The sequence below is a fragment of the Suillus plorans genome (assembly GCF_016647745.1).
Source record: "Suillus plorans strain S12 chromosome Unknown HD556scaffold_55, whole genome shotgun sequence".
NCBI classification, from domain to species: Eukaryota; Fungi; Basidiomycota; class Agaricomycetes; order Boletales; family Suillaceae; genus Suillus; species Suillus plorans.
The window spans coordinates 5,175-20,354 of record NW_024537439.1 but is presented as its reverse complement, the minus strand read 5'-3'; the positions used below and the strand labels follow the sequence as shown (position 1 = coordinate 20,354).

General features: G+C 43.4%; 4 protein-coding genes across 4 annotated transcripts; 3 read left to right on the top strand and 1 right to left on the bottom strand.

The window, feature by feature from the left end:
• Positions 1–695: 695 nt before the first annotated feature.
• On the top strand, positions 696–1,295 carry HD556DRAFT_1243132 (uncharacterized protein; the record flags this gene model as incomplete). The annotated part of the gene is made up of 1 exon (XM_041298345.1): positions 696–1,295. A coding segment is annotated over one exon (600 nt), but the record flags the coding sequence as incomplete, so codon positions are not given.
• Positions 1,296–6,989: 5,694 nt separating this feature from the next.
• On the top strand, positions 6,990–7,145 carry HD556DRAFT_1197903 (uncharacterized protein; the record flags this gene model as incomplete). Its single annotated transcript, XM_041296316.1, has 1 exon — positions 6,990–7,145. A coding segment is annotated over one exon (156 nt), but the record flags the coding sequence as incomplete, so codon positions are not given.
• Positions 7,146–9,310: 2,165 nt separating this feature from the next.
• Positions 9,311–10,863, top strand: HD556DRAFT_1311001 (uncharacterized protein; the record flags this gene model as incomplete). The annotated part of the gene is made up of 7 exons (XM_041300486.1): positions 9,311–9,313; positions 9,443–9,454; positions 9,608–9,799; positions 9,881–9,935; positions 10,398–10,435; positions 10,483–10,639; positions 10,691–10,863. 7 exons carry the CDS (start codon positions 9,311–9,313, stop codon positions 10,861–10,863), a joined length of 630 nt encoding a protein of 209 aa, XP_041156821.1.
• Positions 10,864–11,884: 1,021 nt separating this feature from the next.
• On the bottom strand, positions 11,885–13,885 carry HD556DRAFT_1433541 (uncharacterized protein; the record flags this gene model as incomplete). The annotated part of the gene is made up of 8 exons (XM_041305232.1): positions 11,885–12,163; positions 12,362–12,645; positions 12,675–12,872; positions 13,098–13,413; positions 13,444–13,481; positions 13,503–13,570; positions 13,599–13,663; positions 13,691–13,885. 8 exons carry the CDS (start codon positions 13,883–13,885, stop codon positions 11,885–11,887), a joined length of 1,443 nt encoding a protein of 480 aa, XP_041156820.1.
• Positions 13,886–15,180: the final 1,295 nt, after the last annotated feature.

Sequence of the window (15,180 nt, the reverse complement as noted above, 5' to 3'; positions counted from 1 at the left end):
CATTCGCGCGCCTAGAGATGCGTTGGGGACACTGGGGGTCCCCACGACTAGATAGTATTGTCCTCCTTAGAGTTTCACTCTCCATAGGACATAAATTGGAATTAAAAATAAAAATAAAAAAATAAAAAAATGTAATGAATGTTGGGGAAAGTGAATGGCGGGTTACTGTCAGTGTTTTCAGAGTGTATCGGATAATGAAAGGATGATATTTGTGGAATTCAGCGAAGAACTACGAATATCTAATGACCTCCTCCTACTCGGAGGTAGAAAGGTAAATAAGTAAGTAGGAGGCATGTAAAATATATAGTGTCTATGTAGAATTTTGGAGTGCTATAGGCGAAAGTAGTAGCGGTAATTTTCGGATCTGATGTCCTATGTAATAAGACATGTGGTACTGCGGACATGTAATAACGCGGTCTACTGTGTTAGCGATGTGAAATCAGATAACTGCGCACCTAGTGGGGATAGATACGACAGGACAGGACATAGGGAGGACAAGTGCGCGGGAAAATATCGGGTCCGATGCGCGGGAAACGTCGGGTCCGTCGGATTAGTGTCGGACTATGTCGGATTAGCAGATAAACATCAGATTGAGCGGATAAGTGTCGGATAACATTGGGAAGTGATTCGAGTGTTTGAAATGTGTTGGGAATTAGCTGAATACATGCTCAGCACAAGCCTGAGTGCTACAGTGCAAATATATCTCGAGAGCTATTGCTCGCCGCTCTGCTACCATTTGTAATGCACTGGAGAAGTACAATAAAATGGCACCGCTTCAAATACCTCCTCGACCCATCCTCAACTACGCAGAAGTTGTCGGATATGCCACTCTTGGTGAATTCACCCTTCTGAAATATTCTTGTCATGATCTTCTTGCAAAACCATGGGCGGTACCTGAAACTCGGGAAATGAGCGCCAAATACTTTAAACTTGTCCGGTCTCATGAGGAAATCACCCGTTTGAATGTTGAGATAGGCCATCTTGATGCTTGGGTTGAGTATGACGACAAAAAGATGCTCGAAGTCATTAAGATGTTGGTTGCTGATGATCCACCCTCTCTACTTGCCGCTGAGTTGAGGAAGCAATACTCAGTCCACCATCGCATCAACAACGCCCATCACTGTCGCTTACACAAGATTCGCCAACTCAAAGGCTACAGCGGCCCAATTCCGGTTATGCAACATGACTTTGCAGAGGAGGGTCAAGATGATGAAGGGAGTGGAGACCCTGAGGAAAATGATGAGTTGGGTGACAAAGCTTCATGCCTTGAAGATACCATTAGTTGCATTCGATAATATAGTACGTTAGCTACAATCTCAATATATCTCAATCTGATGGACATACAAGAGGGACACTATGCTATGGATAATAAGGGAACATACGAAAATGAGACATTATAGTTGCATGATGAGGGGCGAGCCTGAGTCTAGTAGTATTTAGTAGTAGTTGCATGATGAGGGTTGAGTCCTAGTAGTTCAATGTGCTGCTCACTGGTTAAGTTGCACCTAGGCCATGAGCCAAGTCACTGGGAAATATGTGAGTCTGATCAAATAGATTCACTGGATCAATGTTCATGTTGGATTACACTTCCCCCATGCACTTATCACTACCACACGCCCATATGTTCAGCGCATGGCACATTCCATTTCAACCCCACCATGGGTTTCGACGCTGCCACTATCTCTAGCAATGACGACGCTTTCGACCTTGATGCTGGAGGGGTTCACATTCCATTTCAACCCTGCCATGGGTTTTGACACTGCTACTATCTCTAGCAATGACGACACTGGAGGAGTTCGCGTTCCATTTCAACCCCACCATGGGTTTTGATGCTGCTACTATCTCTAGCAATGACAACACTTTCGACCTTGACGCTGCTACCATTTCTAGCAACAATGATGCTTTCAACCTCACACCCATATGTTCAGCGCATGGCGCATTCCATTTCAACCATGCCATGGGTTTCAATGCTGCCACTATCTCTAGCAATGACGACACTTTCAACCTTGACGATGACAATATACTTTCTTACTCTTAGTACAGGTATTTTGCATGATGGAGATCACCTGGGACTGCACATATCTACTAACAGATCATCGAAGGAGCAGTTTTAATAAAACTTGTGTCTGTCATATCCCGCGTTCCGGACCCGGACCTATCACACACATCATTTCTGGATTTCCGGATCCAGCCGACTTCTATGTATCATCCGGATCTGACCTGCGTCTAACTTTCGTGCCTTATCCCTTTGAATGTTCCTTCTTGAGTTAGACTTCCTCATTTTCCGTACCTCGTTTCATTTCCGGCTTTATTTTCCTATGTCTTCATCTCCATCTTCATTTACTATTTTCCGATAGACTAGTGTTTGACTTTTCTACATCCTCCGTCCACAGCCTCGCATAGCTTCGGACTGCGCTGACTGACTCTCTGTTAAGTCCTCTGTAGTATATAAACTCTGTAGAATCTTTGTACTTCTTCAGTTCAAATATTATCTTAGACTCTGCTCATTCCCTCCTCCATCCGACTTGAGTTCTCCTCTCGTCGTTCTTCACTAGTCTTATGATTGACTCCTATAGACATATCACCTCCGCCTCTACCTCTGGTAGTCCTCCACTGTTTCCTTTCTAGTTCGGACTTCGTCCAGATTAGTCTTATCACTTGTTCCCGAATGTCCGCCGGAATTCCCGCGCATCGGACATCGGACTCCGGACATTGTCCAACAACCTTCGGACATCATCCATTAGCCTTCGGAAGTTAGGGGCACATACTCGGGTAAGGGGCGCAGCGCACGAGCTGAAGCCAAGCCCTTCGGATCCGACCCTTGAGCACATTCTTAACAGTGTCGTAAGTTCATGTTTGTAGCACTATAAGTATAATTACTGCGCCGTGTCATATCCCGCATTCCGGACCAACATCTGACGACGTTCCCACGCCTCATCCGGACCTCCGGACCTCCTGTCCATGTCTCCAGACCCAATCCTCTATCCGTCCGGATCCCTGTACTCCTGCATCTGATATCCAGACGCCAGATCTGATATCCACATCTCTGGATCTCCGGATCCGACCTATCTGTCATGTCCGAACTCAAACCTTAAATCAGCGCCCATCTCCTTATGGTAATCACCTGTCTCCGGACTTCCGAACATTCGGATCCAACCCGCATCTAACTTCCGTGCCTTATCCCTTTGTACGTTCCTTCTCAAGTTAGACTTACTCATTTTCCATACCTCGTTTCATTTCCGGCTTTATTTTCCTATGTCCTCATCTCTGTCTTCATTTACTATTTTCTGATAGACTAGTGTTTGACTTTTCTATACCCTCCGTCCACAGCCTCGCATAGCTTTGGACTACGTTGACTGATTCTCCGTTATGTCCTTTGTAGTATATAAACCCTGTAAAGTCTCTATACTTCCTCAGTCTGAATATTACACATATTAGTCCTCGCACTAGCCTTCACCCTAAGTCCTCGTAACAGTTCTAGTCCTCCGACTTAGTAATTATCCATCTCAGGCCTAGGGAGGAATTCCCTAGGCTGGAGCTCCGCTCCTCCGCTCCTCCGATCCACCATTCCTCCAAGTTTCCGGAAGTTCCTCCGGAACTTTCCCGCGGTCCTCCGGACCTATTCTGCTTAGGACTTTGTCCTTGCAGCCTTTCCTTTGTTTGCTTCTACTCAGGACTTGTCCTGAGTAGCCATTACACATATCCCTGTCAGGACAAAACTCCATTGTAATTTCCAGAAGTTCCTCCGGAACTTTCCTGCACTCATCCGGAAGTTTCTCGCACTCGTCCGGAAAGTCCTTCCGACGTTTCCCACACTCCTCCAGAAGTCCTTCGGACTTCACTGAACTTTCTCTGGACTTCATTCTGAAGTTAAGGGCACATACTCGGGTAAGGGGCACAGCGCACGAGCTGAAGCCAAGCCCCTTGGAATCAGTCCTACCCTTTGTGCACGGTCTTAACACACCGCTTCTCACCACTTTCAACTTTTCCTTACAGACTACCATGGCCTTTCAGCTTACCGATGGACTAGACCGTCTCAAATATCTGGACCTACATGGAGCACTTGTTAGTATCATTTTCATTCTGAGTTTTGTTTTGACTCAATAGTTATAATCTGGCTGCCATAATCATAGAAATCACAGTTCAAGATCAAGCTTAGCACTGAGTTTTTGTTCAAGAAGTGTCAAGGTTTCCTCTGTCTGTTCCCTGTCGTCCAGACGTCACTCCACACATGTGAGCCTATCAAGAGGCACCCAGAGAAGCACATGCTCAACAAGATCCATACACTATTCTCCAGCACAATCGCACCTGAGGTTTGCCGGTGCTGGTTCAGTTGGGAAACTGTTGAGCTACCTGACGGCATGCTCCAGAGTGAGTTTTAGAATTTTCTCGAGCTTTATGTCACAATAGCTTGGATTATTGTAGGGCTTGCTGCTTTGATGAGCTTGAGCGCAAGACTCCAAGTCAAGCAATGAACGCCTCGTCATATTTGTTCCCAGATCCTCTGAACTCTCATCAAGTATCACCTGAAAGATCCACTCAATGGAATGACTGCAGAGATTCGCTCATTTCAGAAGGTCTTTCATCTGTGCATCTTTTCATGTTGTACACTTACAAGGATTCACTCATTTCAGAATGTCCCTCATTTGCGCGCCTTTCCATGTTGTCTATTGCAACTAGATCATCCTTACACTCACTTTCTGATTCCGATGACAATGACACTGACAATGAACAGCCTTATCTTCTAAGTTCACCACTGACACTGAGAAAAGTGCCTGCAAAGGAACATAATTTGATTGGTGCTCCACCACCATGCCCGCCACCTTTCATCATCACACCTTGCTCGCCTCCGTTAAAACTGAACAGAGTAGCTCAGAAACATGGTTCTAACTTGGACAAGTCCTTGCATAATTTGGTGAGTCACGCTATGCGCTTTTCACTTTATTGTACTTACAGATAAAACAGCCTCAGAAGACTGTCAAGGGACATATTTTGGAAGCCGCACTACCACCATCACATCCTTTCATCCTCGCTTCTTCGCCTCTGAAGAAAAAGACTGCACCTATTGTCGTTGCACCTTCGCCACCCTCATTAAAGTCATGAGGAGCGCCTGTTCAGCAACGCAGTTCTAACTCAGATGAGCCCCAGCACAATCCTGTGAGTAAACATACCACGATTTTATGCAGTCAAACTGATGGATAAAATAGTCTCAGAAGAAGGCTGGTACTAATGTGAAGGCTGCCCGGTGCCATGGATCTAAGAGGGATGAGCCGTTGCACAAACCTGTGAGTCAATATACACATTTTTGGATATGGAACTAATGGATAAATGAAATCAGACTACTGGTGCTAAAGTTCAGGCTCCAAATTCTGTACGCATTACACAAGGAATCGACCAAGGGATCTCAATCACTAATCACATTTATCTTACCACTGATCCCCGTGTTGCGGAGGGCTCGTCAGATGCACAGGCCAGTCAGGTCTCAGCAAGTATTCATGCCTGTCTCAAGGACTTGAGAGTTCTGCCAATGACAATGGATGAAATTTGGAGGTGCATCAATCAAAAGGATGGATATGAACCTTTTGCATGGCAAGCTATTCTTGCAAAACTGAACATTCCAGAGGATCACATGGCATCAATCCTTGCTGTGATGGCCCATGCAAGTAATCACTATCTTCGTAAGTTTTAACTCGGTCATGTTGCTTGTGTGCCCGGGTTAATTTCTTGGTATAGTGGGCACAAACAATTTTTTTAAATATAGCTATGATGTTTGAATGTACTTGAATGCAAATGTCATATTCTAGGTTTGGCTTAGCTATGAAAATTTGATTTCATCTTGACCTCTTTGGTTACTGGAAGTTCTTTCTCACTCGCAACACAATATAAAGTAAGTTGATATCAATGCTTTTATTTTCATTGTATACTATACATGGCTCATACAGGAAAGTTTCAACATTCATGAGCAAGGCTGTCAGCGGCTCAAAAAGCAGAACGTCGGGCTCAACTGGAAGCATTGACCACTGCCATTGATTCAGCCAAGTCTGGGTATGCGCAGGAGGCCATTCATATTGCAGAAACACATGGGCGGTAAGGTCAATGTATCGGAGAACTGATTTATCACTAACTTTGTACATGGGTCTAGTTCACTAAAGTGGACTTGAAGCCAGCTATTCTTGAAGAGTCACTTGCTTCAGCAGCAACAGGGTGTCAATTTGTGGAATGGCTTTGTATGAGCAAAACTCAAGGAGGCCAATGAAGGTATGTCTTTGTCTTGGTGCATCAGCTATATTGATGAACTTACTTTCATGCAGGTTGTGAAAAGGGCGAGCACATCAAGCTTACAGAATTCATTGCTCAGAATAAGAGAGCTTGACCGTACTTATTTTAAGCTCACCTTTGTGCAAAAGCAAGTCTACAAAGCACAGATCCTTGAGGTGCATGAGATGAAGCAAAGGACTGCTCGGGCCAACCCAAAGGCAGTTCGACATGACATTAATGCTTCGTTGTCCTCGATGGATTGTGAAGTATGTAGTATTTATTTTCTTTCATTATATTGACTTGACTTATCATTTTATCAGTGGATGGCACTCTGTGCTCGAACTGGCGCAGAAGGTTTTATATTGCAGTGCACAGGGGGATCAAAGACCTCTCAGAGCCTAGGATTTTTTTCACTCAGAAGGCGGAAAAGTTTGTCAAGGACATTCTTCACATGGAACCACGGCACCTTGGACTCAAACTAGAGTCCTATGTTATTAGCGGCCTGGGTTAGTTCCTTCGTTCTCTTATTAATATATCAAAATGCTAATATTGTTGTTGCAGATGAAGGTGTCACACCCAACCACCAGTGCCCATTAAATAAACTCATCAGTGAATGTTGTACCTTTATTCAGGATGGGCTAAGTAATTATTTTTTTCACTCAGTCACACGTTATGCTGATACTCTAACAGAGTCTATTATGATCAAGAAGAATATAAAAGGCTCTGTTAAAATGAGCTACACTAACTATGAGTGCAATATCGTCGAGGGCCATGGTCTTGAGCTGGTGAACTGGCCTCTTTCAGGTCCAGTGCGTAATCCAAGTAAAGTAGGTGGCAGGAACGAGGTTGAAAATTTATGGGTAGCACTAGAAAAGGGGACATGCCACTGGGTTACTCTGTCTGATGACAACCGTAGAGCACGGATGCAGCTCAACCAAGAGCGCCACACCAAGGGTGAAGTAGTGTATGTGGTGAGGAAGCAGAAGAGAACAAAAATGAGCCATGCTACCATCAACATAGACACTGATGATGAGAATGCACCTTGAATTTATATTAACCACCTCTATTCCTCTTCTCATTGTATTGTCTGCTCGCCTGCGCTCGTCCTCCAGCCTTTCATGCTGTATTCGAGTGAGCGAAGCTGTAGTGGTACGAAGTGAGTGAGATGAGTCAAGGATTGACATCTTCACCTGCGAAGAGGTCAACATGCACTTGGAATTGTGCATGTTGCTGGCTGGCGAGATGGGAGTGTGAACTGGGAGGCGAGGCACTAGTATGGTAGTAGTAGGCACTCTAGAAGATAAACATTAGTAAGCAGGCTGCGGAGACATAGATGGGAGACTCAGCAGTTAGCTATTGTGCACATTTTAGATGTAATTCAAAGGAATAATGGATAACATACCTTATCAAACCCAATACAAGAAAGAAGTAAGAAAAACGGTTAAGTTTTGAGTGAGTTGAGCGAGCTCGTTGTGTGTGGTAATGAGCAAGGTAGTTGAGGCGATGTGGGAAATGATTGTGAGGCGGTGGGGAAAATAGCGGCCACCGGTAATGCTCAGTAATCCGGCCATTCGGAAATAGGCGGATTATATAACTTATGTTTTAAGACACTATTTACCGAAGATATTTTATTTTACCAAGGGACTGCTGAGTGCTGCAGGAAGTGCTGAAGTGCTGCAGCAGAAGTAAACCCTACTACTTAGTAAGGAAGATCCTATCACATCAACGTTACTAATGAGTGCTATTAATGGTGACACACAGGTGATTTGTCATAATGAAGTCTCTGCATGGTTTCCTAATGTGTCACCAAGTCACATGAGTCCAATTATGTAATGAGGTATGAAGTCTTTCAGTCTTTCCTCTGAGTATTGTGAAAAATGAGAGGCTCGCGTAAAAGCGAACATGTTCAAGATGTGACACAAAACATACCGATTATGTAATATGATGTCAGGATATGTCACAAAGTATGTTCCAGAACATGTGAAAATGTGTGAGAAAATTATAGGAAGTGTGAGAAATTGCTGACTAAGTGAAGAATTGTGCGTTTGAAACCAATCTTTCAGAAGGATAAGTATTATTCTGAATGTTAAGTAGTGGTGCACTCATTTTTGAATCCGAAATTACTCAAATAAAATATGGGTGCTACACAGAAAATTCTAGATAGCATAATGGGCTATTATGAAGGGTATTACAGCTAAATATTTACCATGTTCATGTACAAAACTTGTTTTGTGCATGTCACCGGTCAGCTTCTATCTTCCGGATCTTTTCCCTTTGTTCCGATAGACTAGTGTTAGGTGTTTCACATGCTCCGTCCATAGCCTCACATAGCTTTGCACTGTGCTGACTGATTCTCCGTTATGTCCTCTGTAGTATATAAACCCTGTAAAGTCTCTGTATTTCCTCAGTTTGAATATTATCTTAGATTCTGCTCATTCCCTCCTCCGTCCAACTTGAGTCTTCTCTTGTCGTCTCCAATAGTCTTAGGATCAACTCCTATTGACTTACTGCCTTTGCCTCTACCTTTGGTAGTCCTCTGCTGTTTTCTTTCTAGTTCAGACTTTGTCTGGATTAGTCTTATCACTCGTTCCCGAATGTCCGCCAGAATTCCCGTGCATTGGACTCCGGACTCTGGACATCATCTGTTAGCCCTCAGAAGTTAGGGGCACAGCATATGAGCTGAAGCCAAGCCCTTTGGATTCGACCCTTGAGTACATTCTTAACAGAAGCATTCTGTAGCGAGAGTAAATGGCCTCTGGGGTTAGAGGATGCCAAGTTGGAAAAAATGAGGGAATAGTTTTCTTCCCATAACAGGACAGAAGTTGAAGATGATACCAACTACCTTCAAGCTGTCTATGATGATGAATGTGAGATCCTCCGAACTCTGTCTGCTCAGACACAACAAGTCTTGAAGATCTTAGGAAAACATCCTGATGGTATCCACAGGTGAATCTACCAGTAAATCACCCTTAAACATGCTTTCAGTTGTAGAAGGTGAAGATGATGACTTGAATGATTTCTCAGACCTCAAGGCCTGATAGGATCTCCAAACATGGTATGTACATGTGCATGTGACTGCTAATATCCTGTGCTGATTTTATATCCAGTAGATAGCCCTGCTTCTTTGCCATTTCTGCAGTTTCATTGATTTTTTCTCATCACTTATATCTTTTGTTTTGTACAGCTTGTACAGTTTGTATGTGTTATTAGCTGCATGCTAGAATCAAAGTGTCTATTACATCGATAACAATGACTTGCTTGTTTTCTTCCCCTACCATGATTGTGTCTGACTTGCTCATTTCCCTCTACTTACTGGCACTGATTCTGCTCACAAAAATTCAAATGCAAGGTGTCAGATGTGGTACCAATACCAAGTGCAAAAGCAAGGCTACTGTCCCAAAACCACCTTGGAGATCAGGGCTTAATCTGTCGTGACAGCCAGCCAATGATTAGCTCAATATTCCTTCAGAACAACTATGGACACCTAACAATACCTTCAATCTATATGATAGAGGTGGTGGTGGGCAAGGGAGCCATTCAAGTAAGTGAATTTTGAAGCTAGCAGACTCTCAATACTAATGAAGACACCCCTAATACTTAAGCTGATTCAATACCACCACAGTTTACCCTTGGAGAAGACAGGAATTTTGACATAGATGTTTTGTATGGTTGGGCTAGTAGGTCACTAATCGCAAATGGAGCCGTTGTTATTGTCACAGTATCAAAACATTATACTCACTAATGAGGACCATCAACAAATCACATGCAAGGCAAAATATGGGGTTGTTGGTTGGCTTTTCACAAAGTATGCAATGTCGCAAACTGCAGCAGATCAGAAACACCTCATCAAGAAATCCATTTTGGATGCAGTCCCAAAAGTTTTCTCATCGACCATTGAGTTTTTTTATTAGATTCATCCATGACATGCTACTAACAGGCTTTATAGTTTTATTCAATTCCCTAGTCACTAAAGAACAATATTGTTCTGCATCTCAGGGACTCACAAATGCATCCAGCAAAATTATCAACATCGCTTGCAGTAGCATACCTCATGCATATGAGCTATACCGCCTAAGAGGGCATACAGAATGAATGCCAACTTAATACTGGGTGCATATCGCCACACACTACCCATACAGGCTCATTGACGATTATGCACTTCCATCATTTTGATATGGTATGTGTTTTCATTTTTGGTGTAACGAAATGTCTCATTTTTATTAGGATGGTAATATACATGTTCACCATCATTTCGACCATCCATTCATCGAGCACATTGTGATCCAGTTCATTTGGTATCTTAGACACAAGACCTTCCTTGGGGAATCTCCACTCACAAAGATCAACTACATCATCATGATCGTTGTCACAGCTGTGCACTGTGTGCTGCAGGAACAATGGATGACAATGTCATGCATTGATTCCTTCACAGGTCTGGTCCATAGCAACAAATTTGTTGAGATCATCAACATCCTCGATGGTCTTGATGAAGAAGATAAAAAGGCATTGGAAAGTTTTGAACTTGATATGCTCAAAGTTGGACCATCACAGATGCACAGTGATGTTAAGGCTGATCATCATGATGATTTACACAATATAGTGTAGATAACATAGATCAAAACAAATTTGACATGCTGTAGTGTAGATAATATAGATCAAGACAAATAGGATTGTTTTTGATAATCTTGATAACCATATTTTCATAAATTGCCTGACATTGCTGGCTCAGGGTATAATATAACTAAAAGTATGCATTTACGAACACAAACCTGAGCTAGTCCAAAAATGAACTGCTCAAAAATACTTCAGAGCGAGCTTTGACCAACTCAGCTTTTTAGATGTATGAGTGTTGTGGTGTAATTACCACATTGTATGGCTAAAATGCAAAAATATAAATAAAGGAAAATATTGTAAGAAGGCCTGATACTATGTGGCCTGTCCAGGTTCTGCATATTGCAGTAGTGGGCTGGTCAGCACCAGTATGCAGATGTCCTACATTGCGGCCTGTCCAGGCTCTGCATATTGCAGTAGTGGGCCTGCCGGCACAAATATGCAGATGTCCTACAGTGCGGCCTGTCCAAGTTTTGCATATTGCAGAATATGGATGGCCCAATATCATTAGCCATCCTGGTTTTGCAAACATCGGCCGGCGTACTGTAGGCCTGGTTTTATAGGATATTTGACTGAAGGGTCTGATAATAGAAATGAGTGATGATAGAAATAGACATTGAATGAGACAATAACAGATGTGATGTGATGTGATGTGATGTGATGTGATGTGTGCAAGGAATGATAGCTAAATGAGAAGGGGTGAAAGGGGAAGAAAGGATGAAGTGGGGTAAAACTCAAATAGACCTCTGGACACGAGTATAGATTCAGTCCAAGGGGATTGCTACTTAGTACTGAGAATGATTCCTCTATGGTGCAAATCACTTAGAGGCCGCTTACTTTGTGCAAATATTTTGACTGTTCAAAAAGGTCAGAATCTTGATCCCTCTTGGGAAAACACTCCTTTCGAAGGTAGGAACAAAATCCTAAGACAGATTTTTGATTGGGTCAAAACTGAGTGAGCAAAATATTTCGGTCAGGTCCAATTTGGCGCATGGGTACTATTGCTACCGAATGCTTAGTCAAATGCACTCGCAACAGCATCTGGAATGCGTCTATGTGATTTATATGTTGTGGAACTGAATTTACGGACTTGTATTTGGGCATCTTTGGTACCCAGTCCTGACTGGTAAGCCTCCATCCAGCAGTACATCTGGTGTTCCCACCTATGAATTGTTTGAAGAGGAACTGAGGCTAATGCTTTTGGCATGTTCTCCTTCAGTGTGTCAAAAGTATAGTCGCAATTGTCACGAAGGTATTTTTTCACCATACCCCAAAAGAACTCAATGAAATTGAGCTCACAATGAAACTTTGGCAAGAAAAGGCATAAATGACCAGCTGCCTCGATTACTTCCTGCACCAGAGACCTTTGTTCATGAAAATCTTCTTGAAGTTCCAAGATGTGTTTGTTGCAACAATTGGTTGCATCAGCATTGCACCTGTTTTCGCACTTGCCACGAAGCTGTGGCTGATACAGACCCCGTTCAGTGAGGACCACTTTAATTCCTTTCAGCTGATTTGGGTATTTGGGATGTCCGTCGAGAAAAATCATTGATTGAACAACTTTTTCCTGTCCATTCCAGTACCATCCACTGCACATACAGGACTGTTTGCCACCTGGTTTCACATTCATGCATGAGGTGAGCAGTGCATCTTCTGAATATGCTGAGTGGCCTTGTGAGTTATCGATCAGGAATAATGCTTGATGGCCTGCACCATGCACCCTTTCAAAGGCTGGAATTATTTTTTCGGTCAACTGTAACATTGCACATATGATTACTAATGATGCAGTGAAGTATAGAATTAACAGTATACCTGCTTCACGAAGTGCTCTCCTGTCCAATACCCTTCATAATTTTTCCCATATTCGAGAGTCTGACTTGCTTCCTTCAGCCAACCAGTAGTTGAGCAGATTACATCACTCTTATGGACACCACAACCAACACCCTTCTTTCGTAGACAATGTTCATCACCAAAAACCCAGCTCTTGCTACTCGAATTATTTGCTTGTGCTGTCATTTCGTCGTGTGCAACAAGAATGAGTCGCTGCTCAACATAATTTGCAGGTTGCACCTCCAATTCCTTTTCCACATCTCCAATAGTGTAACAAATAAATCTTGGTTCATGTTTCTTCATCATTGGCAGAAAGTGGTCCTGGCGGTATGAGACAACATCTGGTCTGTCATGACCATCAAAATATAAACCTTTTTTGTGTGAGATATATCGAAAACCTTCACACCATAACCAGCGACGAGCAGTGTTCAATGAAACACCACGGCCAACTTTGACATGAATGCACAGGAACAGCTCGAGTTCCATATATTGTTTGAGTCCAAGTGGCATTTCTTCACGTGTTATTTGGTGCAGATACTCATTGGCAGCGGATGGAATGAGTTTATTTTGTGAAAACTGGGCGAGTTTCTCTGAGTTCATGGCCCATTTGTTTGAACGAATGTATGCCCTGAGTTCAGCAGCAATAGTTGGGTCGCTAAGTAAGCTGTAGACTTTTGTGTGACGCCCTTGCATTAATCTCAGTAATTCTCTTGTCTTCATCCATTGACGGGTCTAACTGCGCACCTGACGGCCACCCCAGGCTGCTGCAAAACCATGTGTCTCTGCAGCCTGTTTTTAAGCACTCGTGAACTGCTGAGCATTCTTGACAACAAGCCTAAGGTGGCTTTCCATTGTGCGTGCACGGCAAGCCCTGAAGCCCTTGCATCCCTCCAACAAACTTTGTCTTTTTTGCTTTCAGCAACTTCTCCAAATCCTTGAATGCGCTCTCCAAGTCTTCCAGTTGCTGTTTTCTTTTTCTCTCTCATTGCACATGATATGGGATATCAAGCTTCTGCCGCTTGTGAAGTGGAACTGCTGGCTGGCGGCAACCTGGACTTGCAGATTTTTCTGTATGTGTATCGTTGCCTTCACTACTATCATCTGTCGTGCTATCTTCGTCATTCGAAAGATCAGAAGGATAATTGACCAGATCAGCAAGATTCTGATTTTTGGTGGTGGGTTCCATTGTAATGGTGTTTGCAGGAGGTCCAGGACCTGTTGAACTTGTTTGTCTCATGACATCTGGACCCTCCAACTTGCAAGAAGTGGCCTTGAAAAAGTTGCGCATCATGGATATCTGAGAGAGTACATTGTCAGTACTATTGATATTTCAAAACTGAAATGACCCACTCACAAGCTTTTGGCCTCCTCACAAATTGCTACTTGATTTTGTGCCTCCTTTGCTCTCTGTTGTTGTGTCCGCTGTGAGTCTCCTGTGTAACCCAATGCATGGTTGTTCTCTGCTTTCTTCCATTCAACAGCTGATTTCTTCATTGCAATCTGAGCATATTTTGGGAATGCCTCAAGAGCTTTATCATGAGCTTTCTTCCTGAGCTCATGTAAATTTGCATCAAGCTCATTTCCTTCCAGTTCAACCATGCTATCCCCATCACTTTCTGACCCATTGGACCACTCTGACTCTGTCGCAGAATTATATTCAGTGTTGGAGAACTGAAAGTTCACACCTCCAGTGTATCCACAGTCCTGTTCGCTGGAGGAGTCATAATCGATCTCAATCACTGCAGGGTTGGATGTGGCAGGCACAGTATTAGAGTCGCTGGTTTTTCAAGCAGTGTAGGGCCATCTTGCAGCTCTTGCGTGAGTGGCAGCAGCCCTCTGTTGTTTAGTGACCATAGTGCTACTACACAGACTCAATGTACTGTATTTCCATTAAAATTTTCAGCTCGTCGAGCTAGTACATTTTTGAACCATGCTGACATCAATTTCTGATTTTTTCACCTTCAATTTGGCGCTTGCACAAAGTAAGCGGCCTCTAAGGGATTTGCACCATAAGTAAAAATATGAGAGAAAACTCAGAAACTGGTAAGAGTAACTGAGAAAGGACAAAATGCAAAGGTTAGCACTAATGTGATGCAAGTGCAAGTGAGCCGCCATAGGTGCAATATGATGTGAAGCTGTGTGGCCAAAGATACGATAAAGTGTGAAAGTGCACTGAAGAGTTAGATGTGAAAGCTGAAAGTGCGTCGCCTGTTCGAGCCAGGCAGGTCGGACCAAAGACTGGAGAAAGTCACCCCGATACGAGAAGATGAAACGCATCGACCCGTCAATGCCCTCAAATAAATACATCAAACTCATAACCGGACTCCCCAGACAACAGACCAGCCTATACACCCAACTACGCACAGGACACATCCCGCTCAACTATCACCTGCACCGTATAGGAAAGAGTGAAACACCTCATTGCCCATTCTGCCCCGACGCGAACAAAACTATCCACCATTTCCTCCTTGATTGCCCGCA